Below are 26,563 nucleotides of genomic sequence, written 5' to 3'. Positions count from 1 at the left end.
TACAAAATATGGCATTTATTGAAATATAAACCTGAAAATTTTCAGAGTTATGACAATACCTTTATCGAAGCCTTCAGTGAATTTCTGAACACTAAATCTAGAATTAACTAATGACAAATTACATTTATAAAATCAATAATGAAAAGTCATAAAAAAGAAAAGTTAATTAAAAATTATCAAGAGTAATCAAAATCTTGGTGTAATACATGCAACTATGAATTGGAATCATATAAAAAGATGATTCAACTGAAATGCATAATTAGAAATAATCAACACTTTTCTAGTAATATACACAAAAAATGTAGAAATTGCTCTTCAGATGTGATTTGACTAGAAGCTTGAGATGCAAACCAGACCGGTTATGTATTATTAAGAATTGCTTCAAACACAACTATGTTACATATTTCACATTAAAACAAATAAAATCAAATAACCAGCAACTGTTGTCACTAACAAAAAATTTTATGTAATTTACTGCTTCTGGATACAATTATGTATGTTAAGTATCTGCTGTAAAGCTCTGTCTTAATAATCTTTCCATCTCTTATAATAAATAACTGTTTAAAATTGTAAATGATTCCTTCATAATAAATTTCACAGAAATGAGTAATCCTAATGTACCATTTTGTCAGCAGTTCAAACAGTGAGAAAGGAAGATACTATCATGGTAATATAATGCAGCATATTTGTCAATAGTTGACTGAAGTAAAATATGAAAATAAAAACTTTCTGAATATTCGTTTATTACTATTAACACTACTATCATCCTGTTACACTCTGTCACATTATCTCCACTTTGCATGGGAGATGCAGGCCACACAGAAGCTTGAACAGTAATTTCAGACTTCAATTAAAAAAAACCCCATATAAGTAAGGAAAGTTGCATGCAGTTTGGTCACAACCAAATGAAAGTACAAGCTGCAAACAGCAAGGTACTCTTGAAGCTTACAAACACTGACTAAGCCACAAATGATGCTTTTTTAATACTAAAGACTATAATATTCAGTGAAAAGACAGATAGGACTAACTTCAGCTCTAGTTATATGACCAAATAACATCTGAACATCCATTATCACTTGTTGCTATACATATTTACATTTTCTTTGTTTATACTTTAAGCCTTTTTTGAAGGAAAGGATAAACAAAAACTAAGCATTAGCCAAAAGACTGTTTGCACAACAAGAATGCTATTAATACTTTGAAAACATCCATTTGGTAGTTTCTTTAGAAAGAGTAATGCCTAGAAATCATGTGCCCTTCAAATCTTCCTTCTGAATCTGACAGTCAACATTAATGTTGACAGAAATCTTTGTATCCCACTGGACAAGACTGTGTTAATCAAGGTCAAAACCATAAGCTTTCTATTTATTACCCAGAGATAATAAAAGATCTGCCCTTCCTAAAGGAATCTTCCCCTCTGGAAGGTTCTCACAGTTTTCTCTCTATATATGGAACATGATGAAAACTGTTTTGTTAAATACTAATTAATTTAGATGAATGACTTTTTTATTCCTCTGCCTATTATCTTAAATACACTGCTTCTGTCAATCAAAGTACACATAGATTTACCTCAACTAAAAATTATCCTCTTCACTGTCAGACTGTAAATTGACAAAGCTGTTGTCAGACTGCACCTTCTATTATAGCCTCTTGTAAACTTGGAGAATGCAGATGTTTTCATTATTTGCTTCAAAGACTAGTCATCTACATCAACTCTATTAGAAATGCTTCATTTATGCCTTGATAGGCATCTCTCTACCAGATGAAAGTGTGTGTGTTGACTTACATATAAAGTTTCATCTGCATAAATAAATTTTCTTTCCCCCAGTTCATCATAAAGACTATGACTAAAATCTAAGGTGTAAATCTATTGTGAAGCAATATTACCATATTAATCCTTTAAAGTTTTACATGCCTTTTCACATGTCTACAACTCTTTGGGATTTGTATTTGTAAAGGTCTACTGTAGAGTAATTTACATGATGTACTGTGTCACTGAACACCAGTATATTAAGGCAAATAAATGACTCTTTAAAATTACCTGTATAGCAAGTGCTCGAGCTACAAGACTTCTAAGATACTGTAAAGGATCTTCTGGACCTTCCCACTTGCTTTGCCATGCGACAGGACACTGAAATAAAAATATATTTACTGAAAGTATCTATTTCAAATCCATTATGTTTTAAACTAGCAATTTGAATGAAATTAAACAATCTGGAGATCAAATATATCTACAAAGAAAAAAAGGAAATACAAGTAATAAAATGACCAAAATATACAACCACTACCAGAAAGGTCATATTCCTGCTAATTCTTCTTGTGGCCCACAATGACACAGTGCTGACGGGGAACTTGCAAGAACCTCTCCTATTCAATAAGGAAACATCAGTTTTTTCCATGAACAATTCAAAAAGGCCTAAGCAGGTTATTTCTTGAAAAGCCACAATGTCATCTTTCAAGAGCAGCCACAGATTCCCACTCCTTTGCTGCTGCCTCCTCAGACTTGAACATGCAGTTGTGTGGCTATGTGGTGAAAAGAAGCTGGTACAATTCCTCTGCATGATTATTTTCTCATCTCATTCTAGAGCAAAACCTGAGATAAAATCCTACAAGACCTCCCCATACAAATTTCTCACTGACTTCAAAAAGAAAGGCTTAGAGGGCCCTTTGTTAGATTTCCTCCTTATAAAACAAGGGTAAAAACATTAATTTTACCTACTCCACAGGAATCTGTAAAGCACAGTGAAAGTGATTCTGCAAGATTTTCCTACTTAAAGAGAAGTGATGTAAATCATTACCTGTAGAATACTGCACAATACTGAAGATGCTGAATGGGATAAACAGTCTATCCTTTTAATATTTACTGCTGCATTTTCAAGGAGGTTCACACTCTAATAGCATATATCCTCCATAGATTTTCAAAATCTGATTATTTAAGTTTGTAAGAGAAGGTATCTTTCAAAGTAAATACTCCATGTGTACCTTCTATAGATAAGAACAGAACATAACTAGGTGTGGGGACACTAATTAAGAATGAATTGAATAAATTAGAACACATACAAGACAACCGACAAAGCACAGTTAACTGCACATCTTTTTTCGTAATTATGATTTTTTGAAACTTTTTTTATTTAAAACTCTTAACCTTGCATTTTTGAAGACTTCTTCAGTAGATATGCATTTACAGACAGCTCACCAATCTATCATTTAGAAAGTATTCATCTAACATTGCTAATATATCACTTTAAATTACTCTAATTTTAAAGAAACTGCTTTGCTAATTGTTATTATGTAAGCATATTTCAGATGTGTACTGCTGCTCATTTTGGCTGAGGTAGAGTTAATTTTCTTCATGGTGGCTTCTATGGGGCTAATATACCAATTTTACACAAATAAAGCACACTGCTGAAACCTTTAGAAGTAGTACATTTCTTGATTTTTGCATTTCTATTAATAATATTGCAGTTTCTTCAGGTGCTATAATCTTAAAAGAACTACAGTCTTGGTGCTTTTAAAATACAAATTTTTAAAAATAGTCTTTTGTTACATAACACATGACAACACTAAACTAAATAAGAACAGTGTATAGAAGATCCATGAAAGAAATCATTTTAGGATGATAAATACAGTGCGGTTTAGCTGTCTTGAGGTTTAGCTGCCATGCCAGGAATGTGTCATTACCCTCTCTGGAAGGCTGCTGAAAAGATTGCTATACAGTCACAATCCAGTCAAGTGATCTGTGTCAAGGTAAGTGGCTAAGTAAGCAGATGAAATGACAGAAACACTTCGCTGAATCCATCACAAAGCACTGAACTGATGTTTGTGAGAGGTAAAAATGCATAGAATTTTTGACTACATTTTTGTGACAGTGATCAGCTTCATAGCTCCTGCTGCTTCCAATTTAAGAGTGCATCTTAAGCACACAAGCAAGTCATGCTCTCTTGCTCAGTAACAAGAAATATAACTGTAAGTACTAAAGAATGACCATTACGTGTATCATTTGCATTTGCTATGACTTGTACTTAGTACTAATTTCTACCACACAGTCAAAACATGTTTAAAAAGGAAATGAGATTGCTAACATGAAAACATGAATTTATGCTAATTGTACTGCAATTTTGCTAACAAATGCTGTCTCGTGAATCTAAAAAGACAACAAATTTAATTATTGTTTTGATTAGAAATCTGATAGATCAACAAATGCATAAAAATCTTTTTAACAGTACTTGTTCTTCCAGTGAAGATATACAAGATATAAATAGGAATTATCATTCACTGCAGAACCAATCTCAATATCTATGCATTACCATTGGCAGAATTTTTTATTGCTGCAGGTGAAACAAAACCAGAGTTTCAGGTCACATCCATGTTTGACTACCTTTGTAATCCCATTATCTAGCTATTAATGATGGAGTATGTAAATTTGCAGTCACTCATTGTATCAGTTTATAAATATGCCTAGTTTGATGCCAAAAAACATGGAGAAAGTACATTTGCAAATTCTGATTGCTTTTCTCATATATCAGGAGTATAGGGTGAGATGATAGGTTGGTATGATAGGCACAGCCTGCCTGGTGTGATATGGCAATATTCCACACTGAATAAATGCAGAGAGCAAATTGTGATTATAACTTAAATTTTAAGAAAATGTAAAAACTAAGTAAAGTGACAGATTTACATGTTCTACTGGCTAATACATTTGACTTATCAAACATGACTTGGTATTTGAAATTGAAATAGCATTCCACAACTTCTAACCTTATTGGAATCATCTTTAAGAGAAAATTTGATAAAAGGGCAATATACTCAGAAGCTTTTACAAGTACTTGAAGCAACACTTTTCTGAAAAATTTTCCAGAAAAATCCTGATTGTATTCAAGAGTTACTATCAACGAAATAACTCCATTTTAGAATCTTTATCAATAAAAGAGCTTAGAACAAATGGTGCCATGAAAACGTGTATCAGAATTTCTTCGGTTTCCTTGGTTTTTTTCATTGCACATTATAATGTATACAAAATTACAAAATTACCTTCTGGTTTAACAGAGCACTTGCTAGTCTTTGTACTTCAGAACTCAGTAATGAGGTACCTCTGATGACTTTACTTAAAGAAGCAAGTGACTGATGGACACTTTGCACAAGGCGAATGGCACTGAATTGTTCCAGAGTAATGAAGGATAAGATTGGAGATCCTTGTTGCTCTGCAGGAGGAGACACCTTCTGATGGATCAGATTAGAATTCTAAAAAAAGAATATGTGATATCCAGTTAATAAACTCAGTGAAACTATAGTGTTACACAGTATATTATTTGTTTAATTTGTATTACTTCATATCACCTTACCTTTGAATTAATACTGAATTATCAGCCTTTTTCTGACATTAGATTAAAACTACAGTGATACTTTCAGTATGTCTGTGAAATGCTCAATAAAGGCACCACTCTTCTGAGACAACTCTATCTACCCAGTTATTTCCAAAGTACTTGAATTTCTGAAAAATCTTCACTTAGCTAAATCACTGCTTTTAGTATTTGTGTTAATGTGTCGGCATAAAAAGCAGTGCTGTACTCAGCATAACCAGACTGTATTGGGTACTATAAACTATGCTGCCAGATATAGTTCTTGCTTTGGTAAGACTAGTTCAACATGGAAGCAAATTCAATAGAATAATAAATACAAAAGAAGTATAATATTATGTGTAAACCTTGGGTAACAGACTCTGACAGGTAGTGCTGCTCTCACATTGCCATTTTCACTACTTACTTCCCCTTCCATTGCAGCCACTGAAAATCCAAATTTATTCAATGATTTCAAGAGATGGTATTACCTTGCAAACCTTAATTCAGCGTATTGCATAAATATATTTTAGCATGTGTTCAGAAACTGCCAACCTGACATGTGACAAGAGGCTGCAATGAATTCCAGTTATAGAATTAAAAACTTTTCTAGAAAATTCTACATGGCACAAATGCAAAAAGAAATCCCTTTTCTTTGAGAAAAATTTTTTTTGCTATTTCAATTTGTAGTAATTTATTAAAGGTAAAATTTGATTTTACTTTCTCTGAAATATCTCTTCCTAAAATAACACGTAGTTTTGACTATTTTTCAGATTAAATAAACTTCTGAATTGTCACATGGCATCCTGCTTTCCGGAACACACAAGATATCTACATCTAGTATCTTTCCCAGGCACTGTACGTTTGTCAGAACTTTCATATTTTTCATTTCAAGCTCATACTGCACTAAGCTACCAAGCTAAAATATGAGAAAAGCTAAGTGAAAGATCAGTACTTTGGTTTATGACTGACAAAAAAATGAAAGATAATCTTCCTTCCCACATTGTTAAAAAGGTATACAAGAAAATTACTTACTGTTCAAACTATAAGAAGTATACAGAATTTAGAATTGTTATGCTTTGTGGGGGTTTTTTTTGCATGCATTCTAAAATCACAGTACCAGTCTCACTTCAGTTTTTCTAAGACCACAGTTTGCTGAGTATATGTCAATTATAATGTAAAACTAGCATAAACCAGTTGATAGTTTCTTATTGAGGTATTGCACAAAATAAAGAAAGAACAAAGACATTGCAACTTTCAGGCTTTGCTCAATCTTTCACATATGTTCTCTTAATTCACAACAAATTTACTGAAAGAGAAGGCCTCTAAGTTCCTCAGTACTGTCCTTTACATAACAGTCTCCTATGAATTGCATATTCCATTTCATCACTCTTTCCAATGCTTTCCCTGGAGAATTTGATAAAACAACCCATCTCTCATTTTTATAGGAAAATTAAACATGAATACCAATATCAGCTTATACATTTAATGTCCTATTACGTTCCCTTAAAATCCATTATGTATATAACTCACATCAGTCTTTAAAATATCCTCATGACCTGCTTGGGAATTAAGATGAAGAACTACTGAAGTACTGAGTGCTTTTCCTAATCATAAAAAAGTATAGATAGATTCTAATCTTTAATATTAAATACTATGTTATGCTACCAATATTAAATCAGGTGTATTTTGAGACTTTGATCAGTTTCCCTTTCAGTTCTGTAAGTGTTACTTTCTTAGTACAATGTAAGACTTCATAGTCTCATCTAAGCTGTTCCAGAGCTTTACTTTACCTTCTTAAACTGAAGCTTTTTCAGACTCCAGTATTTTCTGAAAACTGTCCCCCAAGAATGTAACAAATATAATGAAACTAAACTCATATACCTACCCTAGTATGCATTTGATTCAAAACTCAATTTTAGTGGTGGTGGTGGGTTTTAGAAAACTCCATTAGCCTTTTGATATACCTATTCTGTCTCCTCCTTCAAGTCTCTCTGCCTACTCTTTTAGATATTAGTTTTTCACTGGTTTTTACACAAATTTTTAATTGTTAAAAATACAGAAAAGAATGACCCTATATTTCTGTTTCACTGATTTTCCTTTGTGCAAAAAAAAATCATTCTTCTATTAAAGCTGAGATATCTAATGAGGTACCATAGTGTGATTCTTGGGGCTGTCCTGTACAGGGCCAGGAGTTGGACTTTGATGATCCTAGTGGGTCCATTCCAATTCAGGATATTTTCTATGCTTCTATAATGGCTTAGTTAAAAGAGCAACTCAATAATTTTCAAAAATACTTTTGCAATTTTCTTGCAGCATTATGCAACTTTATGAAAGTAATTATTTACAATTTACAAACACAACAAAAGACACAAAACAAATGACAGCTTATGATCATACATTCAGCAAACAATTTTGAAGCAGTTGCTGCTGAATTTTTATTATGTGTGGGCCTCCTTTCATGGAGCTCCTAAAGGGTTTTTCTGAAACAAGGCAAAAAATGTAACCACTTTACAATAAAAATATAGCACTGATTTCTCTCCCTCTCCTCATGAAGGAGCCATTTGGATACGATGAAACACGCAACCCTATCGCATCATGATACTCTTGTGCTTCTCTGACAAGTATTATGTGATGGGCAATGCCTGAGTTCCACTGCACACTGATTTCCAACTGATCCCATTATGTGACAACGAGGGATTATATAGTGCTTATATATGTCCTAATCTACATGGGAAAAGAATGGACACCAGGACAGAGTCTGGTTGAATTAACTCTGACGGCCCAGCCACTGACAACAGTCTGTAGTGGGCCACCCTTCCACACTCAGGAAGGGTTTTTAAAATTTGTGTTAACATTTGACAACTTGTTCAGTGAAGACTTTATTTTACAGAGTAACAAGTCTTTCATGCAAACTTATACTTAGCATCTGAGTGTGTGGGGTTTTTCTAATTTAATGGCACATTCATGAGAGTTTAATTAATTTGATTAGTGTTAAGTTGTTATTAAATCATGCTGAAAAAGACTGTAGAAGCAATTTTAGGACAGTACTCATTAAAAGGGTGCTTTCAAATGGCAAGAATTAAAATGTATGTTTTCAAATGAAGCTAATATGGATGAAAATGTCAAGACATTCTGTATTAGTTCAGAAGAGCTAAATAAAAAGAGAAGTTTGTTTGTGTAATTTCAACATAGGATCACACTGATTTGAAGTAGATTTTAAGTATCTTTTTCATTTCCAATGTATATCTGCCATTTTTGCTGTTTCGCCACAAAGACTGTGATAGCTCTGAAAAATGAGCCAAAAGGACTCCTATCCTAGAACTACAAAAAAGCTGACAACAGAAGGAACCTCTGGAGACTGCCTAGTGCTCAAAGCTATAGCAGATTGCCCAGACCTGGCTTTTGTTCAGCCTAGAGAAGAGGAGACTGAGGGGAGACCTCACTGCAGTCTTCAACAGCCTCACAAGGGGAAGCAGAGGCGCAGGCACCGTGACCAGTGACAGCGCTTGAGGAAATTACATGAAGCTGAGTCAGGGGGGGTTTAGTTAAATATCAGGAAGAGAATTTTCATCCAGAGGGTGGTTGAGCACTGGAACAGGCTCCTCAGGGAAGTGGTCACAGCACCAAGCCTGACAGAGTTCAAGATGCGTTTGGACAATGCTCTCAGGTACATCGTGTGACTCTCAAGGTGTCCTGCACAGGGCCAGGAGTTCAACTCAATCCTGATGGGTCCCTTCCAACTCAGCATATTCTATGATTCATTATCACCAAGGATGGAGATTCCACAGCCTCTCTGTACAGCTTGTTCTACTGGTTGACCATCGTCACAGTAAAAAAGTGGCATTTCCTGTATTTCAGTTTGTTCCCACGGCCTCTTGTCCTGTCATGGGACAACACTTAGAAGTGTCTGTCTCCATCTCCTTTACTCCTTCTCATCAGCCAATACACAGTAAACACTAAGATTCCCCCTGAGGCTTCTCTTCCCCAGACTGAATACTTTATATGGACACACTTTACATTGTGCCCCTTCAGCTCTGTTTTGTTGATTATGGTGTCTACAGACCTGATTTTGCCTGCCAACCTGGTTGACTATTTTCTCATGTAATTTGTGGTCATCCTCTCCCTACCTTGATACTTCTGTCTCAAAGGTCTCCTCACCAACAAGACCAGTCTTTTGGCCCGCCTTAGTCAGGTGGAACCTTTCTCTTTCTGGCAGGCTATCATCAACCCTTAAAGTGTCCCATAGCCATAAACAACAAAACCCTGCTGCTGAAATCAGTTGTGCAACCACTTGTAGGATATGTCCACTCCTCCTCATGTCCTCCACCTTCACTATTAAGGATCAAGAAGGAACATTTAGGGCCCCCTGCCCTTAACCACCATCCCTAGACCCATGGTAGTCATGCTTCATATGCTCCATGCTACCTCTGGCAGTATGACTGGGGGCTATGTAGAAAAGCATAAGGGGTCACAGTCTGAGCACCAGATAAGCCTCGGCAGTCCTTCTATAATGTCCCAAATCTGAGCCCCTGAAAAGCAGCAGAACTCCCTAGACAACAGATGAGGTCAGAAAATGGGAGCAATCCTTTTCCCAGCTGTAGGGAGTTGCTCACTACTATTCCTTACCACTTCCTCCTGGTGCTTATGTGTAGATCAGTCTAGTTGGCTTGGGAGTTTCATTGAGAGTGCACAGATAAAAATATGACCATAGATTATGATAAATCATTCCAGTGTACATTCTTATAGGACATGCCTATTTTGTTGTTTCAGAACCATCAGCACAGAGATGTACAACAACTATTTCCAAGGTATTTGTAAGATAATCCTTTTTGAATTAATCCTTGATTTACATACTCAGTGTGGGAACAAAAATGTTTAAAAACATACTTAATCTTTGCCTACATATTAATAAGCTTTTTTTGCCTTTGGAATAAAAAGTAGATGATTTTTAAAAAGAGCTTTGAATCTATAAATAGATTACCTAGATTCAATTCAGACCTATAATGGACACTTCCCGAGTTTTACTAGTCTGAAACAGATATTTTACCATTATTTCCCACTATCCTTGGGGATAATTACGTTTGAAAGGTAGAAACTAATATTTGCACCTTGTAAATAAAACTGAAGGCATTGTCAGCATCTATCCCATCTGCCTCTACTTTACTACTATCTGTATCCAACAGATAAAAAGGATCAAGATGATGATATCAGTAGTAGTAGTAGTATACCTCGTGAGGCCGAAAGGCAAGGTCCTGCACCTGGGTCAGGGCAATCCCCAGTTTCAATATAGGCTGGAGGATCAAAGAATTAAGAGCACCCTCTACTCCACTCTCATGAGACCTTGCCTGGAATGCATATGCCCCTCTTAACACTTCAGCAGAACACAGACACGGACCTGTTGGAGCTAAATGCAAATGCTTCCAAAACTGAAGGGAAAAAAAATTTTTACACTCTTCCAGAATAGCTTTTGTGATTCTACTTCTTCATACCCGGGAAATAATTTTAGTTCATACTTTGTGCCCATCCATGCATAAATAAAATAATTATGGTTGTTAACTTAAGCAGCAATTTAACTATTTTCTTCATTCCAATTTCCAGGTCTTTAAAACTTCTGAAAACAAACATGATGCCTTCATTAAGAAATCAACATAAAATGAGAATGTAGAACAGTACGTAATGTCTGTGGAAATATTAAAGTTGCCTAGAGCCTTTCAAAGCTTAAAGCAATTACTGGTTGAACAGACTATGAAAACTAATTTTGATAAAGGACATTGTTATTTAAACTTTTATAAACACTCAAGCAAATGTCCCCCCCCAAAAAAAACCTACACAAGGTCAGAAACTCTCCTATTCTAAAAGGAGATCTTTAAAAGATTAGTTTCATTACCTCCTAATAGCATAAAAAATTTCAAAAATGAAAGAAACGTCAAAATAATACAGAATCATGGAATGGTTTGTATTGGAAGGGACCTTAAAATCATGAAGTTCCAACTCCTATGCCACAGGCAGGGACATCTTCCACTAGACCAGGCTGCTCAAAGTCCCATTCAACCTGACCTTGAACACTTCCAGTAAGTAAGTACTTTAAATTTGCACTGATAATGACTAATAATTATAAAGAACTAGCCATTTGCAATGTGTGTTGTCAATGAGTATTCATGTAGTGCAGATTTATTTTGCTGTTTAAAGCTGGCCTCATTTACCAGTTTTCCAAACATTACAACCAAAATCTCTAATTTTCTAATTGTGTATCTATACATATATGCAATAGTTTCATCTGAGCTTTTTCAAGGAAGATTTGCAAGCCTAAAATTATGTTTAGTTAGTAAGAGATCATGAAAGGTGTCACATTGAAATATTCTGCTTTTTCTTAACAGGATCACAGACCTGGTTAACAGCAGCCCGTGTTCAGAGGCCACAGATTTCAACATCAAGTTATTAAATACCAAAAGACTATTTTGACAAAAACATGGTGAATCCACTTAGAATAGATTAAATGAGAACTTAATGAGATATTTCACAATGTAATGGCAAATTCTAATGTGCACCTCATGCCACTTCTTTGTATGTGATTATGTAAGGGAAAAGTTTTTCTTATTACAGTGTTGTTGTGTACAAGACATAATTTTAGGCCACGAGGTCTGTGATCTATGTAGAAGGGATTTTAATGAACCTCAGATTAAAGCTAACACCATATTTCAAGACTATACAAGAAAAACTTAATTTATATTTATAATCATTAAACATTGTCTTGTGTATATTAGAGAAATGAAAAGAATAAATTAAAATCTAAAATAAACTAGTATTTTTCTTGGAAACACATACAAGATGTTGGTCTCATGTCTTGAGTATGATCTCACCTTCATATGGAGAAAAAAGTGATAGCCTGTGACACCACGTACAGACTTCATGTCTAATTACAAACACCTAACATTGTAGTTACCCCTGCAAATGCATTTAATTTACTTTTTTTCTTCTTGTGTTTCAATAATTGAGATAATTCCTTAAAGTTTACTTTTTATGTAGTTACCAGGAGAAAAAAAGAAAAAGTTGTCATTTCAAATCAGGTACACTCCTACCTGATTAAGTTTCTTCCATAGGTTGAGAACAGGAGAAAGTTCCGTAGACCATATTTCTCTGTCAAATTTGGAGCCTGCAGTTACTGACCTGCTCAGGATGCGAAGCTGTGAAATTACCTGAGTGATGAGAATACAAATGCAATCTTGAAGAAGGATAAACAAACTTCTTTCAGTGCAAAAATGTGATACAACAGCAAATATTCTCCAATTTATCTTTGAACTATACTTTCCTCCATACTTAATTACTGATCATGATCTGATCAAAACATAAATACCTATATTCAAGTACAGAACATACTTGAGCCTCATTCATATTATGCCACAAACAAAGAACTCCATATTTTTCTTATTGCAGTAATTGTCTTTGTTCAACTATAATTTAAAAACTAATGAGGTGTATAATTAATTAATTAGCCTCTTTTCCATAAAATTTAGAGTAAAAACTCAAGCTCTGCCTTAAACTAAGCTTCATCTTTAATTAAAAATTTAAGGGAAAAAAACCCCAGAATATGTTACTAAACACATACAGTAACTATCAGGCATCAAAACTCAAGATAATTATAGTCAATTCATTATGATCTGACCTGGATCTCTTACTTAGATATTCATGCTACCTCAAACTACTCAAATGCATACTTATTAAAGAAAGAAAGAAAGCAATTAAAAGAATAACTGCAAAACTTCCAGAAAGAAGGGGAGCTTCCAGTTCTTTAAGTCCAACTGTGTTCTATTGTTAGCAACCCTGGTAAGTCCACACATAAACTCATAAAATATATGTATATATTTGTAAAGAAAGAACAGTAAAATTAAAATTCTTCAGTGATATTGAAGTTTGTCCCTTAAACTGCATTTAAATCCCCTGGTATTTTAAGGCATATTAGCTAAATTTGAGTTTCTTTTCACAGTATATTTTTTGATAGACATGTTAGAAAACAACCTATTCATTCTCTCCTCTTTTTCTTGACAATAAAGAATGAATTTGTATAATAAAAAAGAATTAATCATTCAGAAGTACTGGACTGTTTAATTGTTACACAGAATGAGGGAGAAAGTCAAGTTGTTTCTGCTGGGTTTTGACTTATTTTCTGTTCTTGAAAGATGTGCAATGATGAAGTGTTTTCTTTTGGTTTTCATTTTCTTTCACTGAAGCAAACAGCAGCTTCTTATTAATCAGTTTTGACAGGGACTATGAAGCACTATAAGATGACAGTAAAACCATTACTTTAACTTCTATAATAAGCACTGACCATGAGACTGTGGACTTTAAAATTCTGAGAGAAGACAGCAAGGCTAGTAGTAGAATCACAATCCCAGACCTCAGAAAAGAAGATTTTAACTTAGTCAGCAATCTTTTTAGCAGGACCCATTTGGTAACTGTTTTGGAGGGCAAAGGTGGGCCAGGGAGAGTTTCAAGAAATTTTCAAGAAAAATTCCCTCAAAGCACAAGAAGAGTCCTTTCTGATGCACAGGAAACAAGCATGATAAGTAATCATGGCAGAAAATCAATATGGATGTAAAGGAAGTTTCTGATCTCAAATTATAGAATATCCTGAGTTGGAAGAGACCCACAGGGATCATTGAAGTCCAGCTCCTGACCTTGAATAGGACAGTCCCAAGAATCACACTGTGTGCTTGAAAACTCTGTCCAAACATTTCTTGAACTCTCTCAGGCTTGGTGCTGTGACCACTTTCCTGGCGAGCCTGTTCCAGTGCTCATTCACATTTTGCATGAAGGACCTTTTCCTAATATCCCACCTGAACCTCCCCTGACTCAGTTTAATGCCTTGGGTCCTGTCACTGGTCACCAGAGAGAAGAGATCAGTGCCTGCCCCTCCAGAAACCAGTAGACAGCTATGAGGTCTCCCACAGAGGATGGGAGCAGGCATGGAGTACCCAGCAGGGATATAAAGGCATTGCTCAGTTGTGTTAGGGTCAAGCAAGGAAAGCCAGATCTCATCTGGGATTGAAAACAGCAGTGGATGCAAAGGCTTAAAAGGGCTTCTGGCAAGTACTATGAGACCTAAAAGAAAATGTGAGCTACTGCTCTTTAGAGCTTCTGTTATGTAAAATAACATTTTATCCTCTCATTCTCATAACTTAATATTAAACTTTAATAATCCTTTGTGTGCTCCAGGTATTGTGTATATCAGAAAAGATTCTTGTTTAATTTAGAAAAAAATTATTTTCTCTGATGAATGTTTTGATCATAGTATCTTTATCATTACTGTTATTCTTCCTCGTTTTCACTCTGCACATATGCAAATGTTCTGACAAGCAATACAGATAACAAGCACACATTTGTGCCTTCCAGATATCATTCTTTTAGCTTTAGCTTTGACTCTTTTAATTTGTTTTTGGATAGTTGCCTGGCATCATTTGCTAAGCAATAAAACATTTATATCAAATATACTTTTACTGGTAATTCAATATGCAATACTTCATATAAAATTGCATATAATGCATGCTATACAGCTGAAAAAAGTTTATATTATTGCTTTTTGAATATGGGAAATTGAAAATATTAAATCTGGTATTCATTTTTTTAAGTGCCTTTAGAGGTATAAACAATTATCTCCAGATAGATGAAATGAATTTGCAAAATAGTGACTCGAGATCAAGTAATTAAAATATTTTTCTAACTCTAGTGTATGGGGTTAGCTGTCTGTTTCTAGTCATCTAAGTACAGAATTTGTCAATATAATTTAAATACGAAACATAATGTCAAACCTTTATTTCAATCTTTTTCTTCAGTGCACCTGTATCTGTTCCTGCTTTGTATATTTTATCAAAGTGGTTCAAAAATGTTGGGATATCATTATCAAAAGTTACAAACTTAAAGTACTGAATCAAAAGAAATCAAGTTTTATCTCTCAGTGTTCTAGAGTACTGCTACATGCTATGATCTTCATCAAATGTCCATGAAAACTCTTTAACTCTTTCCAATTAATTCCATTTCTTCTCTCAGGTATAACAGGTAGCATAATTTACTACTAAAGTTTCCATGATGGCAAACTATTTTTATTTCACTGTAATTTTTTTTTTATTTAATGGGTTGGGCTAAAACTTTGTGTACTGGTGGCTCCTTCAACCTGAGTATTTTTTGAAAATTGTAGCCTAGAGCAGTCATTCACCTTCAAAAAACAGATGAAAATATATTTGATTAGTGTCAAAATACTCAGGTTCACCTCACCTTTAAACTGCTTCAGCACCCCAAACTTTTGCTAAGGGACTGAAACTTTGATGGACTTTTTTTTTCATGAACCATTTTTTATATCCACGAAATCAGTTCAAATTTAGGAAAGAATTAGAGGTTGCAATATAGTAATTCATATTATTGCTTATCTATGGTTACAAGTTTGATTTTAGAATTTGAATGGTGTAAGTATTTAATTCTCACAAAACCCAGTGAAATTCCTTACAGTATTGGCCAGTCTGTGCTACTTCAAGTCAGCTAAAGCCTGAGAAAATGTTTACTCAGTACTCTCAAATCAGTCTCTTCCTGAATGTTATGCAAATAAAAGGGGATTTTTAATTTTTTTTTTTAATAGGATCATAAAACAATTCAGATGGGAAAGAACCTCAGGAAGAGGTCTAACCTCCTGCTTGAAGTATGATGAGTTCTGAGATCAGATCAGGTTGCTCAGGACTTTATCTGTCCTGGCCTTGAAAAATCTAAAGTCTGGAGACTGAACAGCCTCCATGGATGACCTGTTCCACTGCTTTACTGCCCTAGTGATGAAAAGGTTTCCCTTAATACCCAATCTGGACCTTTCTTGCTTCAGTTTATGTCATGTAAAAACAAGAGAGTCACATGCATGGCTTGGGACAAAGAATGTTTTAAGATTGGGAAGGACCTAAATAAAACCATGAGTGGGATATATCCCTATTAGAATTACCAGGTGTATCACAAAAGTGTCCCAGGTATTTATTGGCGGTATGTTTGCTGTTGCTCCACGTAACTGTTTTCACCTCCAGGCAAGAGAAACAAGTTTGGAATTGAATGAAGGAAAATTGGATTTAAAAGAAAGAGGAGTATCAGGAATACATTCCTGAGGGCCTTATGAGAAATAGAAATGGCTCTGTAAGGCAACAGGACAGGAATGAACACACAGACTGGATGAATCCCTATAAGACCTTCATTCAGATGACAAAGGAAATATGATTAGGAATCTGTATTTAAGAAGACAAAACAATTCTTGGGTTGAGAGAGGGCACTGTACACAGTCACATCAGACAAGCACAGATTTACCCCACCTACCCTTAGGAACTTACTTAAAGCTTATTTAAAACTTATACAAATTACAAATATTACCACCTTAGCCTCCTATGTAATCAATAGACAGACAGATCTTAACTGGGTTAACTTGTCTTTTGGAAGACCCTCGTATTGAGTACTTTGGAAAACTAAGTTCCTTACATAGGTACCTCAGATAGATGGGTCTATGTTGTGCAAATTCCAATGAGGATTTTAATTTAATTTCCTGGAAAGCTAACTACAAAGCTTAAGAAGAATTCATCTCCTCTGAGCTCCTCTGACCATCAGGTCAACCTATAATCAACTTCAAATACTTATTCTAGATTAAGCTTGCCTTAAACACAATGCTTCCATGACCACAAAGAGAGACTAGAAGTGGCTATCACAGATGCATACACAGATGCATACACAGATGCATTTGTACTCTAACCCAGGTATGTACTTAGTAAACTGAAAATTTAATCATAGATGCATAATACAGACTACTCAATACTTAACCTTTGAATGCTCTCTTTTGTTATTGCAACATATTCTTTTAATATATTATAAACTAAAAGCACTTACATGATGTACTAGTCCCGACCAATAAATAATGGCCAGTCTTCGCGAGCGAAGATCCGGGGAAGGTCTTTCCACCTTCCAGCCTGCGCATTGGATTTTTTAGGTGAGACACAGTGTGCGCGGAACTGAGCCCACCCTTTAATCCTAAGGTTCATCTGCCGGGGCCAAGCGAGCTTGGACGGTGGCAGCGAGGTCCTTAGGACGTAGGTGGGTTGCCTTTAAGGGCTAATGAGCCCCACCTGCCCGGGAGTGGCCCTGACCGGGAATCGAACCCGGGTCTCCGCGGTGATAGCGCGGCGCCTTTACCACTGGACCACCAGGGGCTCCAGTCCCGACCAAATACACATCTAAATATTCTGAATAATGATAAAAGCCTAAAAACCTATCATAATGCAGGAAAACAGTAGCATCATTGAATATATGAGAGGGATAGAAAGAAAGGTAATCAAAATATAAAAGCAATCACCAATAACGTCTGTTTAAAGAGGGGTGAGAAGATTATTCAGAACCACAATTCTTTGTAGAAGCTGTCTGTTTTAAGTAAGGTTAACCAATCATCACAGTATTTATATAAAAAATTCAATAGAACAATTTGTTTGTGAACAGTCCATCCAATACCTCTGAACAGCCTACAGGAACTGCTATTGAGTATTTTATCCACTCTCTGTGGAAAATTCGAACATTGCATGATTTTTGAATTGTCAGTGCAGAAAAATACAAATTACATATATTAATGGAGGGGGTGGTCAAACTTAAAATGTCAATATTTATTTACCTAGCTATTAAGGTAGTTGTGCATCTGAGCTTTTTTATCTATTGCATACTGCTGTGTTTTCTGTGCACATATGCTATGATATTGACCAACACATTACAGTAAACAGCACATGCATTTAGAAAAATTATGAGAGAGATTGAAGAAAATTGAAAGGTTTAAAGACAATCAATGATACCATGTAGCTTCATATGGAACTACTAGAAAGTCCTGTTTGACCTGAAAATTAAAATAAAAATTAATGGAAAAAATAAAAATGAGAAAATGTCAAGATCTTAACTTCCTTCTCTGGAACTTAGGTAATACAGATTTCTAGGAAGACAAAATCTTTTTCTGTTCTTTCCTCCTGTACAAGATGAGGAAAAGTCTTGCCTTCAGTCATTCATAGCTACTGCAAAAACTGTTACTTCACAAACACAACATATAATAAACACAGGCTTATATCTAAGTCTTGTATTCATTACAGAAGCAATATGCCCTACAAATCATGCGACAAAATCAAATTTTACACACACTATTATAATTTCAAAAAGAGGAAAGGCATACAGGCAAAAATACATTGTAAAATTCTATGTCAGTAAATTAAAATAAACACCAAAACTCCTCAAATCAATCATTTCTGAACTAAATATGATTACTCTTCTAAGAACACAAAGCTGAAAATATTTGCTAGTCAGATAACTGGTATTTTTTTCAAGACTATGGAACAGATAAAATAGATTTTTATTGTTGTACTAAAATCTAACAAACTCCTCTAAGTAAATCTAAAGATGTCAAAGCAGATACTCTACTGCCATCTACCAGTTTTAGAAGGATGTGGTCTTAGCACAGAATACACTTATGGTTCATTTCTCTGAATGACACAATACATCCCTTTACAAAACTGTTCAAGGACATATTTCTGGTTTTATAAGACTTTACAGCTCAAACTAAAATATGAAGCTATAACTTAATTACTTGGGTAAATATTGTTAAAATACTAACCCAGTGCAATACAACTATGTCTTCATTGTGTCATGAGAGGGAATAGATTTCTGTTTGACATGCCTCCTGACAGAGCTACATGCTTCCATATTGTTTCTTATTTTGGCTGCAGTTCCCACACAGCTGTGAAAGTAGCCTTGTACTGAGTTGCCAATAAAACTTCTGACTTTCAGCCTCTCTGTGTCTCTTACCCTCTCTGCAAGAACAGGATCCATGGATGCTGCTGGGACAAAGGTACTTTAATAGCACTCATAAGCAAATCATTCCTATTGCATGTAGATGAATAAGGGATAGTGTAGGTCTACACTTGCTGTTTTGTTGTTCCTTCAAGGTCACCTCAAAGCTGCACTTTCACTCAGTAAGGATCTGAAGCAGGATTGGACTCTGCACAGAGATAAATGCCTTCTCAATCAAAATACTAAGCAAATGAGGAGAAGACATTGACACCAGCTGTATCTTCCTTTATACAGAAGAGGATCATATATCATATACATCTGACAACAGGAAGATCCTCTGTAGAGTAGGAGTTCTGAGGAGGAAGAAAATCAGCAGCATACTGCAGATGGACAGCATAAGCCCAGTACTGTCATAGCCAGTAATCCAGTTGAACCTTCTCCAAAAGAGTTTTACTTTGTACAGGTTCACAGGATTCACATTACCTGGAGACTATGATGCTAAGAGGAAGGCCAAAGAGGTGGTTGACCTTAATCAATTACATCTTGACAAAATTTAAGACTGGAAGATTGCAGCCTGTTCTTAGAACAAAATTCTCATATGCAGAGCAGCAATATATTCTCATATACATAGTACCAATTCTATGGGAATTAATAAGGTTACTTGAATCACTGCATTGTTTCACTGCACTGGTAATGAGATGCGGTTTTTGCTAGAGCACAATTCTGTAACTTCCACTCCATTAATGGCACAGCACATTTCTTTCATGCATCACCACAGGTGTATACAAAATACTCCCCATATTTTAAAAATTCTTAATAAGTACTCAGATCTCTCAATTGCAGTGTAATAAATACAGGTTTGCATTACTCACCGACTTCTGCTAGAGACTGTTAGTCATGTATTTGTGATGTGGGATGCATTTATTAAATCTCAGTAATGATATGCTCTGGACAGCTGATACAAGCATTATATAAATGCTAAATTATTTTAAGAAAATAGATTTATTTCTATGGATGACAGAATAACATAATAAGTTAAAGAATAATATATATTGCATACTTTTCAATAATTATACCCATATTATTCTATGTGGCATGATTAGAATTACGGAGGAGCAGTAAATATAAAACTGGTGTGTTCCAAGTCCTGTTGAGCTAGATTTTGAAAGAGAAAATTTTAGTCTGTTGACAAGCACACAAGAAGTTGCAGTTATCATTATACTACAGTTGTACCCTGAAAAATAACCACATACTACAACCCTCTTATTCTATATACAGTAGAAATACTGCAGTAGGATGTAGGATTGTCATATTGGTGGATATACTTTATCTGACCTGGGTAATAACAGCTGTTGAGACTTGGTGTACAACCTCAAGCATGATCCAGAAATTTAAGAGTTAGGGGTGTCCTTGTACACTTTCTCTACCTGTTCCTGTCATTAGCAAGTTAAAAACCAGCACTGGACCTGTCCTAGAACCATACATCTGACCACAGTTTTAAGAAGAAAGACCAGTTTTAATTGGACAACATGCTTTTTACCTGATTTTGTAAACCTGGCATTCTTCAGATACCATAATTTTCTTAATTCATCCTGATATAATGTGTGAATATTATTTCTCTGCGTTGAGTTTCTGCTAGAACAAACTGAAGTCTTCAAATGATTCAGCTGCCATTCATGATGAGGATGAAATGCCACGGTATGAATACATGAATCACAGAATCACAGTTGCAGTTGGAAAGGATCTCTAGAGATCATCTAGTCCAATACCGCCGCCAAAGCAGATTCACCCAGAGCAGGCTGCACAGGATCACCTCCAGGCAGGTGACATTCAAACACAATCTCTCTGGACACCCTGTTCCAGTGCTCTGCCACCCTTATAATTAGGAAGTTTTTCATCATATTCAGATGGAATTTCCTGGAATTCAGTTTGTGCCTGTTGCCCCTTGTCCTGTCGCTGGGCACCACTGAAGAGAGTCTGGACCCACCCTCTTGATACTCACTCTTAAGGTATCTGTAAGCATTGATAAAATCCCTCTCAGTTGTCCCCTCTCCAGGCTAAACATGCCCAGGTCCCGCTGCCTTTCCTCATAAGAGAGATGCTCCAGTCCCCTAATCATCTTCTTAGTCCTCCACTGGACACTCTCCAGTAGTTCCTCATCTTTCTTGAACTGGGGAGCCCAGAATTGCACACAGTAGTCCACATGTTGCCTCGTCAGGGCAGAGTAGAAGGGCACGATCACCTCCCCCTCAACCTGCTGGCAGTGCTCTTCCTAATGCACCCCAGCATACCACTGGCCTTCTTACTCACAAGGTCACACTGCTGGTTCACAGACAGTTTGTTGTCCACCAGGCCCCCAGGTCCTTCCCCACAGAGCTGCTTTCCAGGAGGTCAGCCCCCAGACCATATTGATTCATGAGGTTATTCCTCCCCAGGTGCAGGATCCTGCATTTGCCTTTGTTGAACTGCAACTCTCCAACCTGTCCAGGTCTCACTGAATGGCATCACAGCACTCTGGGGTATCAGTCACTCCTCCCTCATGAAAATAAGTATGAATACGGGCACAGGTAATTTTTATGTATTTTTAAACACTTTCTATAACACTGCATTGTAGTTCTGCATGGAAACAAGTTGAAATTTATAGCAGTGATCTGCAAGATGAGATTTTTACTGAGTGTGAGAAATAAAACATACAAGCTTTATACTTTAACAAAGAACTGCATCAACAAATTTTTCACAGGAATTATATCTTAAAAGCTTGAATAAAATTCGTGTCAGACCTGATAGCTTACAAAATTTTAACTAAAATTAAGTTACCTTTTAGTCACAGAAGTCCTTTTAATACAGATCAGTCTCAGAAGCATACACTTTTCCACTAATGTGAATTATAGCCTTGCCTAAGGATGTACAATTAGCTGTGGGAACCATTCACGTGGTGTTAGTAGTTGAATAAAATAAAACTACAAAAAAAAAAAAAAAAATGAAATGTGCTGGTCTTTACCTGCCCTGGAAAACAAAACAAGCAAAAATATCTGTCTACTAATTAAAAAATATCCATTTTGTTTCTTTGAGACAGGTACTATAACCTGCACTTCTTCCTCCTGAACTCTTCTTTAAACTGAATACTTAAATATAAAATGCAAGTGTGACAGCTTATTTAGATTGTTACAATACTCAATGGAGAAATGGGAAAACCAACTATTTTCCAAATCCTATCCTAATAAAAATCTAATTTTTTTAACAGTCCAGTCTCCAATAGAAGAGAAGCCCTTCTGTTTTCTGGATAACCAACAGCCTGGTAGTTATAGCAGTTTTCTTTCATCTCTTAAATGCTCATTAAAATGTTCACTATACAATTTTTAGAAATGCTGTTGACATTACTACAAAGTTCATTAGTAAGAAATAGGTAATTCCAAAAGGTGATTCACTCCTTTATTTTAGATGCCTATCTAAGAATGGTAAAAATTATTCCCTGTAGCTGCTTGTCTTACTTTAGTAACAAAAAAAAAAAAAAAAGGATAACTAGCTAAGATGAAGTGGATAATATGAATATGATCGAAGCTAGATGAGAAGTATTGCACTGGGGCTTCTTTATTTTTTTAACTTCAATTGGCTTAGAATTGGGCTTATCATATTTTTCTATCACAGTACCTAAACGTTTAAAAGAAAAACAAACTCATATGAAATTATTCCAATATTGATCAGTGGAATTTGAAGTAGCCTGAATCAATAAGTACATCACAAGTCTTTTCTAGGAGGGTTTAAAGAAAATATCCTTTAAGAGTAGAACTACAAATCTGACAGAACCTCTCTGTGTATGTCAAAGATAAACCTTAATTCCACAAAATCTATTTTTAAAATACCATTGATTTGTGGAAAACATTAGAATAACATCTAAATAAAATATTTGGTATTAACACAGGAGGTATTTTAAGAAATACTAGTGAAGAAAACGGGATTTCACACACCTACATAATTCATTCGACGGCAGGTATGAATCTGATATTTTGGAGATGGACTGTAACATACAGGGAGCCTAGATAACCATCAGATTAGGCACCTAGCTCTGAGAAAAATAAAGCTTTCTTAGATGACTATCACCCTTAGAAAAGAAAATATTTTTTCTTTTGTATTAGTTTAGCTGCCAACCTGTAGTGACTACCCCAAAAAATACGTCCATACTGGTAAATAAAAGGGAAAGTTTGTGACTTCCAGCAAGAAGAAAAGGCTCTTTCTCCATCTGCAAATGTGCAATTGCAGAATGAGAAGAAACAGGTGAGGAGAGAAAAGTTCTATTGACACGTGGGCTTCCTGAGCCTGTCTCATGGATCAGAACCAGTGCCATCCAGAGAAAGCAGCAGCTGCCCATGGACAAGGGGGCCCAGGTGGTGTTCTTGCCAATGCTGCTAGTGAAGGGAATGGGACAGGAACGGATGAATGTTAACATGGCTTTCAAACTAGGATGCTGCAGACATTTTCTCTTATGGTTGTGACACCTTGTTTGAGAGAGACTTGACAGGGAGGCAGACAGAATCCACATGACAAAATGTAACAAGAGTATCTGCCAAACAGCCTTGTTGCTAGCAAGGAATGCTTTAAACTAGGTTTATCAGGCAATTGTGACCAAAGTCCATAGAGAAAGGGTGGGACAGAGGGCTGGAAAAAAGCTCCTAGAGTATAACATGATGGGAAAGGTATTTCTTCAAATATGTCAAACAGCAAGTCAGTTCTCTTGTTAATAATACAAAGAAGCACAATGAAGTTACAGGAATTGTTCCACTCTTTAGGATGCTTTCATGAATACCAGATGGAATCCACAAAGATATTATTTAGATGAGACAGAAAAGCAGAATCTATTGTTATTACTATTAAAAGAGCTGAGATAAATATCTAGGATTAAAAGAAAAGGGAGTATCTCAAGAAACCAGTTCTCTGCAATTACTTTCAGATAATAAAAATAATGGTGTTGCCAACTGGGAGAAGTGAGAGTGATTCCCATCACTCATCTGAGACAAAACAGGCAAAGACAAGCATGCAGCTGGGTTTCAGAGAAACATATCTGGAAAAATTAAATTACCTTATATCCTTTACCCTGTCACAGAAAATGCTAGTCAGATTTGGATTCTATTTGAGACTATAAAATTAGTGTGAAATAGATTCTTAAAAACAGTAATTTTGTTGCAAAATCTGAATTGCCTAAGCTGCAGAGTATCACTGGCATGGTTGAGAATCAAATAAAATTACAAAGAACAACATACAGGAGAAGTACTTTCAGCAACTTCAGCTGAAGTGAACTGGAACCCACTTATTTGAAGTTATAAGTACTTAGAGCTCAACATTTTTAATTCGTACATAGAATCTACAATTAAACAATTTTATAGTATTTCATTGAAAAATTGGTAAGAAGCTTCCATCTGTGAACTCCAACAATCTGAGGCTCAAAGGATTATTTTACGTTTTTGATGTCCTTAAGCTCTTTGAAGATGTACTGAGTTGACCTTGGCTGGCTGCCAGGTGCCCACTAAAGCAGCCCTATCACTTCCCTCCTCAGCTGGATAGGGGAGAGAAAAATATAAGGAAAGGTTTGTGGATCGAGCTAAGGACAGGGAGAAATCACTCACCAGTTACTGTCATGGGCAAAACAGACCTGACTTGGGGAAATTAATTTAATTTATTGCAAATCAAATCAGCATAAGATAATGAGAAATAAAAACAAATCTTAAAACAACTTCCCACCATGCCTCATTTCTTCCTGGGCTCAACTTCACTCCTGAGTTCTCTACCTCCACCAACCTAAGTGGTGCAGGGGAACAGGGAATGGGGGTTCTGGTCAGTTCATCACACCTTATCTCTGCCACTCCTTCCTCCTCTTCCCCTGTGTCAGAGAGTGTACTCATTCATCTATAAAACTTCAAAATCAACCTATTTTTCAACCTTATTGAGACTTATCTGTCTCATGATAATCTCTGCGAAGCACTATGACTCTGTATGTGTAAAAGAATGCTGAATTGCTGAGACAAGATATTAGTGACTAAATTAAACACAATGTTCTATATAGAAATTAGCATTAAGCAAACTAAGTGCTAGCCATAGTCATTATCATTGGCAGTCATATTTGAAGAGTCTTGCATAACTTACCAGTTACTGAATGGCTTTTTTTCTGAAAATTATATACCATATTATTGAAGAATGTTTAGATTAACCAGTCAGCTGATCATACAAAGCTACTATTTACAGTCTGTAGTCACTTGCAGGCACAGCCATTCAGCAGGATTTGTTAGAATCACACAGCACGGAAGGTTTTAAATGTTACACTCGCTTAAGAGTGCCTGCAATGACCACATCTGCTGTGCAAAGAAGGGAGGGAGACAAAACAATGGCTCTGCATTTTCATTTCATCTTCCTAGCATGGTTACTGACAATAAGTCATATTAGTTGTATTAAGTATGGTAAAAGCTTCACAGAACAGGATAGTTCTTATTGCTTTTCTAAGGTGTAAAAATACATATGCAAGCCTGTCTGTTTCAGTCTGTATAAATTCCATTTATCACATATAATAAATTTTATTTTGATGAAGACACATTATGTATGGTTCTATTAAATTTACAATAAAGGATGAAATTGTTTCATAGGAATTCATAAAAGAATAGAAATATGCATCCAAGAGTAAGAAACATGTACACTGGCACCAAAAGCCCACTTTGCAAGAATGTGACTGAAGAAAAACCTAAATTAGAAGAGAATTCTTGCTGCACAGGAAACCTAAAGCAAAGCTCCACACACTCTGATTGCTCTAATCACTGGTTATAGCTTAGACTGGGAGATTGAACCACCAGAATAAAGGTCATAATGTTCTGCAAAGAGAACATAGTAAAAGATGTGAGATTATTCATGACCATATTCAATCTAAGAGATGTTGTGTCAAAGGCTGGTTGTAACACTAGGTGAGGTGGAACCCAAGAGAGACAGTGAACTCTAGAAATCCAGGTTTTAAAAATTTACTTAGCTCTACCTACATAGAGCAACTAAGGACAAACTCCAGAAAAAAATGTAAGTCATGTTTCTGAAAAGATCATGTCTTTTTACGTTAAATATTTTCTTAAAAACAAAATGGTTTTCACCAGTACACATTAAATATTAATACTCTCTGAATTAGACTACAGAACACTGCAAGACATAATTTCTATACTATTCAATTAGTAATTAGCAGTATTAAAATTAAACTGCTACCGATATTCAGCTCTTCAATTAAGTTCTCTGCTGGTAAGAAGCTGTGAATTTCATCAATATTTTGAAAATTTCTGAAAAAAGTCCCTCTCTTTTCATTGCTGTTTTAAGTTTACCTGAACATTAATATATTAGGTTACAGAAGAGATGTCTGCATGACTGCAAAATGC

At 35.6% G+C, this 26,563-nt stretch overlaps 1 protein-coding gene across 2 annotated transcripts in view; it reads right to left on the bottom strand.

Annotated features, from left to right (window-relative positions):
* Positions 1 to 26,563, bottom strand: part of DYNC2H1 (dynein cytoplasmic 2 heavy chain 1) — a 156,205-nt gene that overhangs the window by 26,721 nt on the left and 102,921 nt on the right. For both annotated transcript variants that reach the window (XM_050333050.1, XM_050333051.1), the window contains exons 83-85: positions 12,419 to 12,535; positions 5,032 to 5,241; positions 2,042 to 2,131 (exon numbers count right to left, since the gene is read on the bottom strand). In XM_050333050.1, the coding sequence (XP_050189007.1) occupies positions 2,042 to 2,131; positions 5,032 to 5,241; positions 12,419 to 12,535 (417 nt within the window). The remainder of the gene's footprint in view (positions 1 to 2,041; positions 2,132 to 5,031; positions 5,242 to 12,418; positions 12,536 to 26,563) is intronic.

Source organism: Myiozetetes cayanensis, unplaced genomic scaffold (assembly GCF_022539395.1).
Source record: "Myiozetetes cayanensis isolate MyiCay16 unplaced genomic scaffold, myiCay2020 scf5-8, whole genome shotgun sequence".
Classification (NCBI taxonomy): Eukaryota; Metazoa; Chordata; class Aves; order Passeriformes; family Tyrannidae; genus Myiozetetes; species Myiozetetes cayanensis.
The sequence above is the reverse complement of the archived record's forward strand: the minus strand, read 5'-3'. Positions and strand labels throughout refer to the sequence as shown.